Source organism: Agrilus planipennis, unplaced genomic scaffold, assembly GCF_000699045.2.
Source record: "Agrilus planipennis isolate EAB-ADULT unplaced genomic scaffold, Apla_2.0 scaffold133, whole genome shotgun sequence".
In the NCBI taxonomy this organism is placed as follows: domain Eukaryota; kingdom Metazoa; phylum Arthropoda; class Insecta; order Coleoptera; family Buprestidae; genus Agrilus; species Agrilus planipennis.
This window is the reverse complement of record NW_020439039.1, coordinates 60,689-79,580: the sequence shown is the minus strand read 5'-3', so window position 1 is coordinate 79,580 and position 18,892 is coordinate 60,689. Positions and strand designations below refer to the sequence as shown.

At 33.7% G+C, this 18,892-nt stretch overlaps 1 protein-coding gene across 1 annotated transcript in view; it reads right to left on the bottom strand.

The window, feature by feature from the left end:
• The window catches only part of LOC108738819 (alpha-2C adrenergic receptor), a 292,551-nt gene extending 274,792 nt beyond the window's left edge, over positions 1 to 17,759 (bottom strand). Inside the window, exon 1 of the mRNA XM_018472407.1 lies at positions 16,676 to 17,759. Coding sequence (XP_018327909.1) covers positions 16,676 to 17,272 — 597 coding nt within the window. The 5' untranslated portion in view covers positions 17,273 to 17,759. The remainder of the gene's footprint in view (positions 1 to 16,675) is intronic.
• Between the last annotated feature and the right edge of the window lie 1,133 nt (positions 17,760 to 18,892).

Here is an 18,892-nt window from a genome sequence, read left to right as displayed (position 1 = left end):
TCAGTTTGTATACAGGGTAGATCTGCCACGCTGCAGTTTTCAGTCCATAGGGAACAAATGCGTCGAATGTAACGACTAACAAATATCTTTTTTGCCACACCCCTACTTAAAGTACGATGTCCTTTCCCTGGTTGGAAAGACGAAAGCGCAACATTCTCACCCAGATAAGAAATCTTATTTACTCCTTATTAGGAAAGGAGTTTACCATCTTCGGCTCAGGTGGCAATTTCCACGCTAAGAATGTTAAAATACTTTTCTAATAAAAGTAAATGCGATTTCTTACTTGGCAGGTTATTTACAAATATAATACAAAGCAAGGTACTGCCACATAGAAGCGAATTTATATGTTTATTTTATGATATGACTACACCACCATGTTATAGGTACAGCAACAAATTTTATATATTTCGAAATGTGATATAATTACTTTAATCTAATATCGAAAGTGAATTATATAATTTAGAATAACTGCTCAACAATTTAACTATAGTTAAATTCGGATTTAAGTGAAAACTAAACCGCTTATCTTTCTCAGCCTTTTCTTGTTCATTTTCAAGAACCCACTTTAATAGGGGTTAAGGAATTGGTTTAATGGTATTATTTGTACACTATGAATTTAAATTTTACACTATACATGCCAGAGTTGCCTGTAACGAACGTTGCATTGAAGCACGCTCACGGCTCAAGCGATCCCCACTACGAACTCGACTATGTGGCCGAGTAGGAGGGAGACATCTGTTGCATGATTTCGTTACATAGCAACTCGCATGAAACGAACTTACCCTACCGTTCGTAAAGAAGTGTCACTTCAATAATCTTAGCCTACCTTATTAGGTAATTGGGGAAATTGCAAGGAACTATCACAGGGTGAGTAAAAACGGCAGGCCGTCTCACCACCCTGCATCTTTGTGACCTTCAATTCGACTATCCGATTATTTATTATTAATTCAGCTATTTAAACGGTCGCTAATTCACCTACAAACGCAGTGGGAAAGTAGTAAATAATTTACGTGTACCAACTTTGTATCAGTGACCTACATAAGAATTTATGGATACTATAATAAAAAATATGTTTTTCTTTGTTTATCATATTTCATAGCTTATAGACTACCAATAAGGTACTCAAAACAAACGTATTAAGAATGTAAAAAGCTGAGCTAATTGAAGTAGTAGTTGCCAGTAAATAAAACTTTGTAAAACTTTGTCGTTACCGATAATAAAATCGGTGGTTAAGGTTGCTATAGGTATTACAGAACTTTAAGTGAAAACATGTGTGATTCTCTCCCTATAGACTTTTTTCTTATAATAAGATTGAACATGTAACAGATACATGCTGAATTATTTTTATTTCGTAAAAGCTAAAACATGTTAGTGTTAACGCAATTACTCATGAAGTTCCTTTGACCAAAATCCTCTTATTGATTATATTCGTTTGATACCTTCATTAAAATTTTGTTAACTAAACATTCAGTTATTATTACGTAAAGCAAAAATATAAAATAAATTATAGCTAAATCTTTCGTCCTACAAGACTAACTTATACATGAACAGGCACATACATAAATTATCTTTCCTATCTTTTAATCGGGAACAATAATATTCCTATTTATTGTCAATTGAAAACAAATATAAAAAAAATTATTGAAATCCACCCAAACAACAAATCAGCATATTCTAGCCCTAACCCGGAGGAGAATAAGAAATAGGCGAGATAGGTTGGTAGGACACCTTCTCAGACATGAAGGGCTGATCAGAAAAATATTAGAAGCAGAAATAGGACTGATATATATGATTATTGTTGACAAATACTTAAGGATGTGGGATATGTTCTAGTATTAAGCTTAGGTCCCGGGTTCGATTCCCGGCAAGGATGTGACAACAGCAACAAATTTTTCCCTCATTAATTTGAGGTAGTTTGTAGTGGGAGGAAATATGAATTTTCACATTTGTAAGGAATTTGTCTGAGCCCCTGTCAATATTTCTCCTACAATTTACCACTACAATTTTATGATCAAATTTAAGTTTACCGTTAGTTAACCTTACTACAAATTTGAGTTGCATTTTCTACAAAACGACCTCTACAACGTTTTAGTAATTTTTCATAAAGCATTTTTCTGAGTGTGTCAATAAATAAAGAAAGGAATTGATTTTTGTAATGTACCTATTTTTCACTTAGTTATATTTTATTTTTAACAGTTAGGTATTTTCATTGTCACTACTCGTATTCTCCGAGGATATAATTTAACTTGTTTTTATTAATTAAGCAACCCTATAATACGGCCACGTTAACCATAATTACTTCCCGTTGGTATAAAAACAATGCCCGCATTCGTACTTCCGCACCTGGCCGAACATTTTACGAGAATCCTGATGTGAATACAAAGAACAGCCGTAAAAATTCAAACTAGACTAATGAAATTTCGGAACAGTTTTGTTTGCGCTATAGATATGTATTTTTAAAACAGTCGTAAAAGTTCTTTGCACTACCAAACCTTCATGGCTCCATTTTCTTTATGAAAATTTATGCGATTAACATCTGAAATGCACATTAAATGGCTCATATATGTCTAATAAATAATATTATGTGGCGCAGGTGTATTCAGAGGCTGCACACTAAAATTATAAAATGTAACAATGTTTGTGACTGTTGGCTTTTTCTCATCCGTTTTGTTTGTCAAGAATGTAAATATTCCTATAAAATTGACCAAAATGCCAACTGTAAAAGACACCTAGTAGCTAAATAAATGGGTTACTACTCAATAAAAAGAAAACATAAAAATCTCATTTTCGCTTATTACGTGTCTACCCCATTCTTATTTATCTGTCTACCATGTTAAATAAGTGATTATTTAATTGAATTAATTAGCTAACTATAGAAAATGTAATTAAATTAAGTAATTAAAATAAGTAAATTGAAATAGGTAATAATAAAATTACTCATATTTACTATTTAAAGTAGAGATAGTGATTTTGCCGGGTATGTTGGTTATTCCGTACCTGGAAAAATAACCGACCACTACGGTTAATGATTCATGTCTTCATTCTGGAGAGATTTTCATTAATACCACCATCACTGACGTCCCAAATCACATTAAGCCCCTTTCAAAATGTCATGCATTTTAATTCTTAGCGGATTTTCAACGGGAGGGTTGAGTTAAAACCGAAAAAATCATACTAATAAGTTATCGTTTATCAAAATCTGATACACCCACAAGCGACAGAAATTGTAACAGTACATACTGATGTACCCACCCTTGTTAACGAGAAAAAGGATTGTATCCCAATACAATCTTAATTATCAATTTTCAGTAAGAAGGCTTGTTGTTATACTAATATCCCTACATAGTATACAACAGTCGATTTCCCGCTCTCTGTCCCTATGTATGCTTAAATTTTTAAAACGACGCAACGGATTTTGATGCGGTTTTTTTTTAAAGATAAATTGATTCAAGAGGAAGGTTTATATGTATAAAACATGCATAATATAGTAGGGAAACACTGATAATTTTAGAGGTTTGTAATGTGTTGTCGTAAATAAACACATTTTTTGCGCTTACATTGCAAACGCTGGCTGAACCCTACGAGAGAGATCAACATAATGTACTACAATATTGTAAATCTTAAAACGGTCTACAAAAAAATCCGTGATGGTATATGTCTATCTCTTAGGGATAACCCACAATAACCATTTTGTATCCTTTACTTTTTATGAGAAATAATGGCTTATTTAAGAAGCGATTGTAGGAAATACAGCATTAATTCTTATCCAATTAAGTACCTTAAATACATTGTGCATTTAATATAGATCAATATGGCCCTTACAACATGTAATTTAAATGAATATTTTCGAAGATATTACAGATTTAAAATGCAGGGACATAGCGGTTGCGGTGGTACCGGCCGGGAGGCCGGTTTGTATTGTCTAATGACAAAAACACTGAATGTTGTATATAAAGACATTCTGTAGTATATTTAGTATCTTCAAAAGATTTCCCCTTTTCGATAATAATCTAAACAAAACAAAAATATATTTAGTATCAGCATTGCACCCATGCGAAGCTGGGGCGGGTCACTAGTTATATATAAAAGAAAGAGTCAGCGCAGGGAAAAATCCACACTTTTGTTCTCTAACTATTGCTGTCACTGATGTCAATGGTTTAAAGCGCATGAATATAAACAATTAGAATTAAAACGTTTTTCAAACAATTTTTAAAACAAACAAAGTAATTAAACAAATTGTTCACAAAAGTGAATTCCGACCGCTCGAAGCAACGGTGCTAACAGTTTCGAGCTCACAGTGACAGATAGGGGGGGAAGAACTAGTTAAATTAAATTATTTCTGGTGTTTTATTTTCTTTTTTCTTCGGTTCTAAAAAATGTCGTATCCGCTGGGTATCTGATCCAAACCGGTACTCCAGTTTATCTCTAATTTAAAACTAATTTATTATTCTTTAGTATTTAAAGCTGTATTGTTCTTCTTGTTTTATAATATTTAATTTAGAATAGGCAAAACCACGACAAATACCTGTTTTAAGTCACTGCAGAATATCATTTAGTGATAGGCAAGTAGTAGCAACCCCGTGTTAAGTGATAGGAAAGAATCTTCTAAAACAATGGCATGTACATGCGTGTAAATAGACAATTTGGGTGGAGGTGCTGGGAAGGCAGGTGAGGTAGTGGAGAGAGTGGATGATTATGTATTCCGCCTGAATAATTGAGTGCCATAGATGCTATGTTGCTAACGAGTACCAACGAGAGAATCAAAATTTTTGTTAAGTACCAAATGTATAGGTACTAGATACATATCGAGATTTAAAAGAAAAATCGTGAAATAACACAAAAGTCAGACAATCATCATGAGCCCGAAAATCACTTTTCCATTGAATGGAGTTTTCGATCCCTGTATTTAACAATTTCAATTCACTTATAGAATTGATAGTTAATTTCGGTTGACTATATTCAAAATCTAAATAGAAATTACAATCTATTTAAATCAAGTTGTGGTTTCCAATAATTCTACAGTTTTAGTTGAAAAAAGAGAACGCATTCGAAGAAAAAAGAATGCTTATAAATGTTTGACGAATGTAATGTAGGTAACAAATTCTTAGACATGCGGACTGACAAAAGAATTTAGAGTTGCAGACATTGTCTCTTAGTTTATTAGTCCTTTGTATAAATCAAAACGTAAAGCCGTGGTAGATACAGACGAACATTACAATCCATTAAATAAATAAATAAAACAACCTAATTGTTTTCCACGTTTCGTTTCAGTATATATAAAGCCGTCCTCCAAGTATATAGTTTTAATAATTGTTTTCGAAGTTCCATGTTATCCGTTCGCGACCACAGAACTGATTTTTTTAAGCAATCGGACCTTACCCTGTCCTTTGTTTCATGTATCTACCGCTTATATCGAAAATAAGCGACTTTCCTTAGTTTTTATATCCTATTTTCGTATTACCGCTTTACCTAGACCCTTAAGCAGGTACCTGTATGAGCAGTATCTTATATTTCTGTTTCTCCTTGAAGACTTATTTGCTCTAAATGTAGTTAAAGTGAGTACTGAAAAGAAACTTGAAAAGTTATGCTTCTGACTGTTGCTGAAACTTATCTTTGATACTAACAGCAACTCTTCCTGTACAGAAAATCAATTTAAAATAAGCATCCTAGCACGTCCCAATTTTAAACCTGGCCACGTACGTACCAGGAAATTGAATCGAAGTGATCAGAAGTTATTGCGCTAACGAACTTTTAAAATTTTCTGCAGCCAACCAACCAGCCGAATTGTGCTATTTAACTTACCGGTAAACTCGGTTTCAAATACTACGTAGGTAATTAGTTTAACATTACAGGCCATGAAACGAAGAAATAAGATTATTACCAATGTATGCCGTGCATGTATAGCACAAAAGAATTGTAAATTTAGTTGGTTGATAATCACCCAATCATTTTCTTTCCAATGCACATTTTAAAGAATACACAAGTAGTAATAAACATCTATAGGTGGCGCAAGCTACATTGTTTGTAGGCTTAATTAATCTCGCTCATAACCAGCAGCAAGGTCTAGAGCAGGAATTAGCAAGTAATTTTAGGTGGGGTCCGGATATTTTTGAAAATTTTTATCGAGGTCCAGAAAAACACTCCTTCCTCCAAAAAACGATAAGGGTGGCGCTCAAAGCTCAAACATACTTTGTTGTCTGCAGAAAAATATTTTTGACGTGACAACGTCTTATAATTCGATGGAGCCGGCTGCACGCACGAAAAAACATGACTCTTGCGGCGTTACCTCGCTCTGAGGCGTTCCATTTAAGGCTTGAAGTGCAAGCGAGAGCGCGGAACGAGCGACAGAGGCACAATCGGTCTCCGCGTTCGGCAGCGTTCGACATCTCTCTCTGCTACTTGAGTGAGCGATGCGTCCGCGTGGATAGCTGCTATACAATAATACATTTCCATTTACCTCCTCTATATCCATACAAAATATCTATCAAATAAATAAAATTAAAATTTTCTTTTGAAAAATGAAACCATTCCATCAGTATTTTCTTATGACGTTGTCACGTTCAACTATCGTCAGTAAACCGACTTTACAGACAACCGATTTTTTAAATGATTATTGCCGACTCTTGGCCAAAAGAACTCCCTCTAAGCTGAAACAGTGTTACGTATGATGGAACTGTAACCAACACGGTTACGGGCGAGCGTGAGTGTCAAAACCTCTTTAATAATTTCTCCATCGGAAAAATATTTCTTCTGTTTTCGCTAAAAGCAAACAAATCTCGTAATATGTTTTGACCATGGATTCAAGTTCGTCGTGACATTTATCGAAGATATTCTAGTGCTTGAATAGATACCTTTTCTTTTCTTTGAACAATTTTGTCTTAGATGATAGATGATGATATACCTACTACCAAAAGGATACTGTTTTTCAAAATAATTTCAATTCTGCTTATAATATGCTTTTCTACATTACATTTCTTGCAACAGTTATTGTAGCGAAGCAACGTAAATCTTAAAAATAACTAAAATAGTAATTTTCAGTGGCCCGCCAAAAGTGTTTAAATCGTCCTTTTGGCCCAACTGTTAAAAATGATGATGCATCCAAAAATTCGGTTTATATATTACATACCTGGAAATATTTCGTTTGAAATGCGTATCATGATATCACCAGTCAAAAAATATTGAATAATAGATATGTATCTAGAAATAATTGTTTTGTTTGCCAGAACACTGAAGAAATTCGTCCATTTGTAGAATAGTGAATAAAAAAAAAACAATTGATCAACTTAAATATTAATTTAAAGAGAATTATTCTGAAAAATGAAGCTGCTAACAGATTCCCCCTTATTAACTTACAAATTTTTGATAACTTTATTGGATACAGCCAATAATTAAAAAATTTAATTTCAATACAAAATATTTCCTTTCGTTATTGTTTTCTAGTCATTTAGTGAGAAGGTAATCACGGGCTTTTAATTTTAATGAACATAATTTGAATTAAAAGAAAATTCTTTTTTAACGAAGCCTTCTTTTTGACAATCATTTCCACAAAGCAACCGTGCATTCGTTCAGTTTTTTCCTATGAAAATATGTAATTTAACCGTAATATATTGCTTGCAATATAATTTTTCATGATTCACTACATTTACAGAAATTTATTAATGCTAACCATCGTTAAAGGTGTATGTTTGGAACGCCGTGCTGTACGGGTGCAAAACATGGACGGTGGGCGTTGCGGAAAAGAAAAGGTTAGAAGCATTCGAAATGTTGTGTTACAGGCGAATGATGAGGACACTGTGAATAGAGGTTAGAAATGAAGAGGTGTTAGAAAGAATAGGAGAACAGAGGACTCTATGGAAGTCAATAAGAAATAGGCGAGATAGGTTAGTAGGACACCTTCTCAGGCATGAAGGTGAATGAGTTAGGAGGGGTCGAGATAGACCTAGATTATTATTAATTACTGTTTGCAAATAGTTAAGGATGTGGCTTGTTCTAGGTTTAGGGAAACGCGAATATTAGCTCAGGATAGGAAGGAGTGGAGGTGCGTGTCCAAACAGTCTTTGGACTGACGACCTTATGATGATGAACAATCGTATGAGATTTATCAAAACTGCCTGTAATGTACCGATGAAAACTGATAACTTCGAAATCTCCATCAGCATCTGAATTTCAATAAATTGATAGCCATAAGTACGTATAATGTTTTTTGTTAATTTGATGTAAGTACAACAAACAGAACAGCTCAAAACCCCAACGCCAAAATACGACACTGTAGTTGTCCGAAGCGCTGAACTGAGTTTACTTCAGTTCCTGAAGAAGGTAACTTTGTTACCGAAAAGTGCTTCGGACAACTACAGTGTCGTGTTTTGGTGTTGGGGTTTTGAGCTATTCTGTTTGTTCTACAACAACCGCCAAAGTTTTTCCAATCTTCACATATTCACTACGCATTTTCGCTCATACGACATAAAAAGAATGCCGACAAGGAAATGTGTAAGGTTTTGCTTTACCTGCATACGTAACAGTCATCTGGAATTTATAGGTTTATTAAACAATTTCATTGAGAGCAAATAATTTTGAAAATACTGTATTTAATGTTAATGTAGCTTTTGAAGTGGAGGTTAAAAAATGCAAAGAAGTAAAGTATGTCCGATTTTCTATTTATTTCTGACTGAGATGATGTACCGAGATTTTTTAATGGATTTTAAAAAGGACGCTACTTGGCTTCCTTTTACATAAAGCACAAAGCAACTGGAAACCGATTTTCAGAGCGCCGTTTATCCATGTGTGATGTTCTGCTAAATCTAAACCCTCTCTTTGAACTTCGCCGTCTCGTCGGGTCACGTATCATATTGAAACGAAAGTATTGAAGCACTGGTAAATGTAAGATGTTGAAATTACAGGGTAATCTCCTTAAGATTTAAAATATTTGGTTAAGTAAGAAAACTCTTTATGAAAGTAGAAAAGGCCGCGCTAAATCCTTACGGAAAATGGCCCTATGTCAAACTCTTTGAAATTTTGGATTCTGGTAGTTCTCTCATCTGTTTGAGGAATGATCCCTTAATGTTGTATTCTTCCTTAAGAACTTATTGTACCTATTACACGCATAGTGGTAAACCGAGTTCCCCCGCAAGTGTTCACTATGACGTTAAAGTGTACCTACTAACCTTTTGTAGAATTCATTACCATTGCTGGTCCGAAACCATAACTTATCCATAATATACAATAGGTATACATAGGTATAATATCAACATATGAATATATATATATTTAAGTTATTCAGTACGTATAACAGGTGTTGCATCTTTACAATACTATAGGTTTATTTTATTTTGCATACTAATTTTATTATTGTCGGAAATTTTAAGTATTATTTTCTATTTGTATACAAATTCAATTCTATTATTCATTTTATTATTTAGCTACAATTTCAGGTATATATTATTTATCAAATGCAAACAGTAATCTCAGTATTTTGGAACCATAAAATTTATAATGTATTCTACTATCTTATTGTAACATTTCTTCCTTTGTAAAGTCACGTTCGCTATATTACTGTAATTTCCAAATTTAAATTCACTTATTTTGTCTGTACCTGAAATGGGGTATTGACCTGACTGACAGGGTCGCCTTGCACCCTCAATGTTATTGTTAACGCCCACTGGCGAAGCTATTTATGTAATTAGTAATACACATTTTCATGAGTATCAAATAAGTATCATCAGTATCAAATCAGTATCGAAACAGTATCAACAAGCAACAATCAATTCATATTCAATCATAGAGCCTACGTTTATACTTTTACATCTAATTTTATTTATTTAGTTTTATTTTAATTCTACGTGTAAGTTAAGTGTTGACTATTAAATATTTAAAACAACAATCGTTATCATTTACATAAAATAGTTTGCTCGCAATTAATTTGGCGTGTAAAGTGAGAATACCAGAAAGAACTCTTTCAATTAAAATATATTTTCTCACAACAAACAACAGGTATAATTGTACTTTGGATATCCTTACGGAAAAATGCAACTTTTAGGGATTATATCTTAAAAAGATGAGTTTCTGCCTCTAATATGTCTCTGACTAGACCTTCATGCCTTTTATTAACTTCCATAGAATCCTCTTTTATCCTATTCTTTCTGATACATTTTCAATATTTTCCTAAAATTTCATGTTTATGGTTCTAAAATTTCAACCCTGAAGCATACCTATCTAACCGTAAATGTATCTGAAGTTCAAACAGAGTAAGCCAAAAAGTTAATACAAATACACAATAAAATACATTGCAACAAATACAAGGAGATGTATTTCAATGAATGCCTAGATGGTTTTGAATACATTAATTGTCAATTTAGCCTGATATTTTTTTCCTGCACATTCATTCTTTAATTAAAAGGGTAAGAATTCGTAGGGGTAAATCGCCTTTTGTAACCGTTTTCTCGCCTTGTTCGTCCATTAACTTAATTACGGATAATTGAAACTGTTGCATTAGCGCTGTATCGACGGTATGTATTCATGCATGTATGTATTAGTTCCGACCACAGTAATAACATGTCACACGCTATTCCATTCGTGGCACATAATAAAGAACTAATGCAAACAAAATGCTAACGCGATATAATCTGATACGAAAATAGTATAACAATATAGGTTTATAACTGACGAGCACGACATGTCAAAGAGCGTTGACGTGCGTTTGTCTTTCCTACATATATTTTTGATTTCCCCTATATATATATATCTACTGTTATAATGAAAGACTACATTTTTTTCTTTTTTTGTTTCCAACAAGTGGATGGTTATTATGTGTAAGTACCTTTTATGTTGTCATGTTCTTAATGTCAACAGTAGTTTAGCTCCTTGAGCTCAAAATCTAACAATAACTCCGATTAACAAAAGTTATTTCCAAAGCATTATTGAATCCTAAAGCATTAAGGAAGAAACAAATTAGAAACAAAAATAGATCTATTACAACGTCTTTCCTGTTATAACACCTTAGTATTTGTTTTTTCTTTTAAGTTTTTAATCGACTTGTGAAGAAAAGAGAACACTTTTGTTTGTTTAGTAAATACGGAATGTGAAAAATGCCATAAATGTCCAAATAAAGATTGATGGTTACGTTTATTTTGCGACTATCGAAAAGTCGTTAATATATTGTATCATCACTGCACGCCGAAAAGCTACCTATTTGCGCTTGTGTGTTGAAATAGTGTTGATACAAATCATTTGGTGCTCGAAATGTTTAGCTTCCTATAAGTTCATTATTTATCTTTAATCCTCAACGTAATTAATTAACATAATATACACGAAGTATTGTATGTATGAGGATGTCGAAAATGCCATGGATGGAAAAAATTGGAAGTTAGGAAGTATTGGAAAAGAGTGCACACTGCACATATACGAGTAAAATCCACGGGGTGTGGAATGTTAACCTTTTGCACTCGTATGTCGCCGTAGGAGCGGCAAGATGCGTTTTACCATTGCGCTCGTATGTCGCCGTATAGTCGTCCCAGTACGTTTAATCGCAGCTACAGCGTTGACTTCAAAGTTTTTTTTTCACCGCTTGAAAATAGGATTATCTATAAATAGGCACTTTGGAAAATGATCTGATTAAAATTTGAAATTAGAACAACCTTTCCACACCCAACCTAACTTTGAAGAAATATAAAATCCCACACTGAGGTTGTCTACACAATCTAAATAAATATGACAAAAGTACCTATAGATATCTTGCACGCAATTGCTGAAATTGGTCACCAATCGAAATTTTTAGTCAGAACGTGTTGCTAACTTCGCTATTTTCTCAAATCGCATTTTGAGTACATTTTATATACCTGACGGGGGTAATGAGTTGAAGGTAATTCAGAATTAATAGCGATATTACGATTATCATGGAAGAAACACGACAGTTTTTATTACATATATTAAAAATATGTTCAATATCCAAAACTAGTAGGATCCCTAAGACACAATCTTCAAAAAACAGTAGGTACGTTATCGCTAGTAAAACAACGAAACCAAGGCAACTGCAACTACTTTGAACTTTTGCTTCTAATAATGTTAGAGAAGCCAATTTTTATATTTCTAATATTAATGTGAAAATCCATTTTCAATTTTTTACCCACTATAAACTACTTCGGGTTAATAAGGGAAAATGTTTGTTGCTGTTGTCACACCCTGCCCGGGAATCGAACCCGACATCTTTGGTTTTACGCACCTAAGCTCTAGCCACTAAGTTAGTTGTGGGTAAAAAAATTAAAAATGAATGAAATAAGAATTAGGTCATATTCTTATTTCTTCCCCGTATTTTAAGCTAATAATGTCAGAATCACAGTTATATCTCCATAATAGCTTTGATTCTGGTATGGTTAACAACATATGACAACCTTAATTTTAATTCAGAATGAATTCGCACCAGTTTTTGAAAGTTAGAATTTGTTTCTCCAAGTTGGCTACTAATTACTTTACAATTACAAAAACGGTTCGGGAAACTGTAGTTTACAATTTAATTATTACTTTAACGTACCTGTGTGGCTAGTTAGTTACACAGTTAACAACGCATAATTATCGGTTAATGATAAGTTGCTAAAAGAACTGAAAGTAATTTGTAGATAAATGCTTTTAGACGTTAATGTTACAATCATTTGCAACAACGTTTCAGAAAACGACTACGTACTATACATTAAAACTTTTCATTTCGACTGTCTTTTTAAAGCAGACATACCTCTAAACGGCCAGTTTTGAGATTTTTAAATAAAGAATCTTTAAATTATGGAACCGTGCTATCTATCATTTGAACTGCCCCATTTTGAAATTATTTTTTATTCCTACACCCTTTTTGAATTTGCTGCCATTTACTAGTATATCTACTATTACTTAAGACTTAGGCAATGTCAGAAAACAAACTATAATATCTGTTCGCCGATAATATAATTGTAATACATAATTAATGCCGCTAGATAGCAGGATGAATAATATAATTACTCGACATTCACTCGATATACACTTTTAACACAATCTTTTCAAATTAACTATGTGGTGATTTCTTGTGTGATTAAACTCTACTCGGTCATGCGCTACTCATTGTTCTGTCTCTGCTGCTTTTTTCGTCGTGGCTTATGTGACTTCCTAGAGAATACAGATGTACCTATACCGTGTATACTTGGTATGATCAAATAGAATACAGACCACTTCGAATTATTTTATTCGATTATGGTAACGTGCCTATCACGTTGAGGTGAGCTACGCCGGTATTCGTTTCAGCAAGTAGATATCCATATTTTTAAATGGACCTTGCTGGAGCATACGTAATCCTAAAATGTAGCATAATACTACAGATGGCGCTCACCACGCCATTTGTAGTATTTTCTAAAACGCGCTGTTAAGACAGCAGGTAAAGGTTGGTCTGTGTTCTGTCGGAGCTGCCTGCGACGAGCTGATGAGATCCAAAAAGATCGAAATCGCAATCCGCGTCTGGCAGTTTCGACAGAATACAGACCACTTCGAATTATTTTGTTTGACACCTATGTATATTATGTTGTAGTTGTAGTAAATTTGCGTAGCTCTCTTCTTCAAAAGCACTCACCCCTTTAATTTTCCTTAATAAAATCATTTATGATGAACCCAGCTGACAACATAAAGCAATTTACATTATGCTCTCCTCGTTTTTATGTATAGTACATCAGCTAAATTATCATTTCCCTTTCCCTTGCGATTTTATAAATAATTTTGTGTACACGTTTCCATAGTGTATGCTTTCTAAAGACATATTGTTGCGTGTTCAGGTATGCATACGGGAATTGCCTTTGTAACTATTTCAAAAGATAAAATTTAATCAGTTTGCAAGTAGTAATTATGTCCCACTTTCTTGTCGTTTGCTTAATTATGTATGAATTTTATTCATCAGTTAACTTAACATATTCTATGTAAGCCTTATTCAACAAGTGCACGCAAAACATTAATATTTTAAACCCAGTTTTTACTGTTTCATCCATTAAAATAATAACACATTACTACTTGCTACATATTGTTTTAATTGATCTTGTTAAAACAACTACTTACTAACAATTTATAACAAACTATATATAACTTAATACTTTCTTTTACCTTACGTCGTCCGTACGTATATCAAGCTAACACGACAATAGTTTTTATTTCTAAAAATTTGTTGCTCTAACCAGAAAATAGATGAGATGATATCCTACTATCAAAGGGCCAAGTTGTAAAAGGGTAAAGGTCAGGTGTAAGTCGAACTCACGCACTGAAGTTTCCGTGCTCGTCCCGTAGTTCGTCAGACACGAGAATTCGGTCTCGAAAATTTTTTCCGAGTATGTTTTAAATTTCTTCTCAAAATCAGTTCCCAAAACGTATAATTACAATATTACAATTAACATTTTTTTTTGTATTACAATACAAATTTACAGTTTTCGGATTTTCGGATTTTCTTGTTTATTGCCGAATTTCATATTTGTAAATCATTGGAAAACATCCTGTAGGTCTTGCTCTTGCGAGTATCAAAATATGCAGCATAAACGGTCGTATCTTTTGATTGCGTTGACTTAGAAGTTTGATTTTTTCAGAGCTGTAAAGGATTGTAGACCTGAACAAGGCATTCCTGAGAAAAAGGGTCTTAACAGGTAGACAGATGGACAACCAAATGATCCTTTAAGAGTTCCTTTTTTCCTTTTGAGGTACGAAAACTTAAAACTGGTGTAGAAGAATACTGTAGACTGAACTTATCCTTGAAAAATAGTACTTTTACCCATGTTGTTGCTAGTCTATCCTCCAACTGTACAGGGAAAAACAACTTGATGAACAAGATGAATTAGTAGAGGAAAAGTGTAAACTGTATCTATCAATTAATTCAGAATTGCTCATAAGAAGGAATAGTCTCTAATTTGACTAGCAATTCTACATCAATTGATACAGTTTACACTTTTCTTCTAATAGTCACCTCGAATTACGACTACACACAGTCTCGAACAAGTCAGCGAAAAACTCTTACAAAGCTATCTAGCAAAAGAAATACTTATCGACAATTTGTGGGCCTTATTTTAAGACAGATAGACAGACATTAAATTATAAGGACACTTTGTGACCTAATAATGTACAAATAACCACATGAGATTAGAAAAGGTGGTAACTTCAATATTACCGAAAGACATTTCAAATTTATTTATATGTCCCTAAGTACAGATTAGTGTATATATGATAGATATATGATGATGATAGGCATAGATGAAGTGTATAGTTTTATAACAAGTTGTACAAAAAATAGTATCCTAGTAAGTTATTCAAAATTGTCAAACGTCAAAGCACTAAGTATTCTTTCAAGAAATTTTTCATAAAAAAAAAATTATGGTTAAGTAAGTTTAAAGTAGCAGAGGCTTACAATTAAGCCCTTAAAAATTTTTGAAAGCCAGATTATTTAAAATCGTCAACTACTCTGGATCTGCCATTATGTGGAAAAGTTCTTGCCAATCGGGATTTAGTAAGATCCTTGTACTAGTTGTAACCTTTTTATTCGTCCTGTTGGTTTTTAACATATGGAGCAGCATGATTGATGGTTAACTTTGGTGCGAAACAGAAACTTAATAAATTGTACAATAATTTTACTTGTAACAAAAACTACATAATTAAAAAAATAACTGAAAAAAACAATTTATCGGAAGTATCATATATAATTCAATATAATTTCTCAAGTCCAGTTATTTGAAATACAGACATGCAATGTTGCTGATAAAAGTAAACAATGTTATTATTTATCATTAAATTACTCCACGTGTTTCGATATTTATAATCTGCGTAATTAAATTAATTAAGTTACTTTTACACGATTATGCAGATGCATGTCTAATGTAATTAGAAGTTTTCAATAACAACAAATGTTGGTGAGAATTGTTTAAAATGAGCAAAGCATTTATGACGTTAAACCTCAAGGTAAGTCATAAATAAACCTTATAGACTGCGTGAAATGTTTATATGCATCGATTTTGTGAAAATTGCATTTCTGTTTGCAACATATGTATTATTTTAAGATACTCGAATATAATTTTAGTACCTACTGATGCATTACCGCGGTGCATACTTCATCTCCTGTATTTCCTACACTGCACCTCGGTCCGTTTAAAACTTGGAAAGATGCCTTTAAATTTCATTGTTAACTCAGTGTTACGAAATGAAAACTAAGTGTTTACAGGCGGGCTAATTTACTCCTGGAAGTAATTTCAAAATCATAAATTTCTTACAAAATAAGACACTATGTCGCTAATTTAGCAATAATATTTCCTACATTTTAAATTAAAAATGAGATACTAATATAAAATTAATTTAAACTATTTATCCACCTTAATACGTTTTCTATTCCAATGTTGCGTAGAATAAATTTCATTTCAAACAAAATTATTCAATATTGCATTTATAATTACTAATTAAAAATTGTATTAAAATTGTAATTGTTTTAAGTGTACTCTATATTGTTTTCAATTTGAGCCATTTTTGGTACCAATTTATAACAATAGTAATTAGCTCATTATGACACAACTAGATATAAATGAATTTGAATTGGAGTAGGTAAATCCATAAAGTTAAGGAATGAAGAATGGAACATAAGAAAAACAATGAAATGTTTCAACGGTATATTAAGCTGAAAATTTTAATGTGAAAGAAAGCAATTTACCTGGCACTTAGGATATTGCTCCTCGAGAGGTCTTTCCACTTTCCATCCGAGCAAAGGCGGTATGCAAATGATAGCTGACATAACCCAAACGAAAGCAATCATCATGACAGCTCTTCCTGGAGTCCGTTTCTTCAAGTATTCAACAGCCTGCGTGATGCTCCAATACCGATCCAACGAAATGAGACATAAGTTCATAATGGAAGCAGTACAAAGCAATACGTCCATGGCTGAATGCACATCACACCACCAAGCACCGAAAATCCAATAACCCATGAGTTCGTTAGCTAACGAAAAGGGCATAATAACTAAGCCCAGAAAAAAATCCGCGACCGCCAGGGAAGCAATGAACCAGTTCTGAGTATTTTTGAGCGCTTTTTCCGTAGTAATGGCAATTATGACCAGCATATTGCCCACTACGACAACTATCATGATGATTGTTACCAGTATTGAGGCCAAGACGATCTGAGGCAAGGTGTAGCCGCTGGGATAGGTGTTCGTAAAGACGCTCCCGTTGGGATAAGTGCCAGTGCCGTTGGTGACATTGTCGCCAGCCAGCATAATGTTATCATTCAAAGATGAGCCGTTGATGAAGGCCATTGAGGCCGAATAAAAGTAAAATTATTGGTCCCTAGTCACACTATATACATTACCCGTTTACCCGAAATCAGCCCAAATCTGCGGCGGTTAGAACGTGAAAAACAAAACGTGTTTATCACCAAAAAACAACGAAGATACTATTGTACAACACTAGAATATAATATTGAAGGTACGAATCTACTACGGTTACGTGTTTTTTTTTTACGTTTTACATCGATTTAGTTGTTTAAGAACTATACTATTATTTTATGCGGTTGTTTATACTTCCTCTTTTTGTTGTTATTAAAATTAGTTTGAGTGACTCGGGAGCGCTTCTAATAGTAGTAGTTACAGTTGGTTTGTTTAGAATATCGTGTTGTTGTTGTAAATGTTGCGTGGCGTGTCAGGTGAAGGTGGTGGAGGAGACGCTTCGCGGTCGGCGTCGTCGTCGTCGTCAACGGCGGCCGTCGTCTCTTGTGCGCGGAGGATGCAAGAAGACATGTTACTCGGTCGCTCAACTGTCGCGCACTGTGCAGTCGGGACCAGTTTCACAAGCATGCGTCCCGACGATACGCGACGCGTCGCAGCGCGTTCTTTTCTCCCGTCCGCGCTTCCTCTCTTCTTTGCTGCATATCTCGCTTCATCCGACGACGCGGATGACGCCGCAGCGACGTCTCTCACTGCGCCCCATCAGCTTCATCTATTATACCACCTCATTCATCCTATTTTACTTTGCACACACTTCGACGGTATGATTTTCGAAATGGTTTATTCATATTTTACAGCCATTAAAGAATTCAACATTTCCTCAAAAACTCCCACTTTTCCTATCTATCCAATTTCCATTACCGTTCGTCCTTCGTTTACCCTCTGGATAATATTTATAATCCCCAATGTGAAATATGCTCCCCTTTATAAAATATACATACACACTGTAATATTCGTTTAGTAAGTATCACTTAGATAAAGATCTTTATGTTTACACTGAAGAGATAAGATTTTTAAAAACTTACACTGGGAAAAAGTAGATATTTTTTTTCTTTTATATTGTTTTCATTAATTGATAACAACATCGTACATAGTACATACAATCGTACATTCGTAACTCAATCTTCTATAACTCAAAATTTCAACCTCGTTAACTCGAATTTCTCCATGTTCCTACCTAGAATGTTTCTCAAACACATTCCACATTATAAATCCTTAATTGAAACATCAGCCATCTTAAATTTTCACTGCGGCGCTCAATATTATTTTATGGAAAACAGCAAAAGGTTAGCATCATCATTTCTTGCACTCAACTTTTGGTATTACAGAAATTTGACAGTAATATGTACTATGCATATACTTACTGTAAACCTGTAAACCATATATATATATGCATACATTTCGAAAAAAACAACAAAATTGTGTAGGGGCGTCATCATTTAAAGTCCATGCAATCTGTTTGGGTTGTGTACTTTAGCAATATACCCAGAAACTATTGTTACAGTTTCTGTATTATTGCGTAGCACCTAAAATTAATTAGACGCCACAATNCAATTGAGCACAGGAATCTTTCATCTTAACTATATTCTCAGAATTTCTTCCATAGCTTCATTCTACATCATCTAGACCAAGTTTCAGCCACATTTGTTTTAT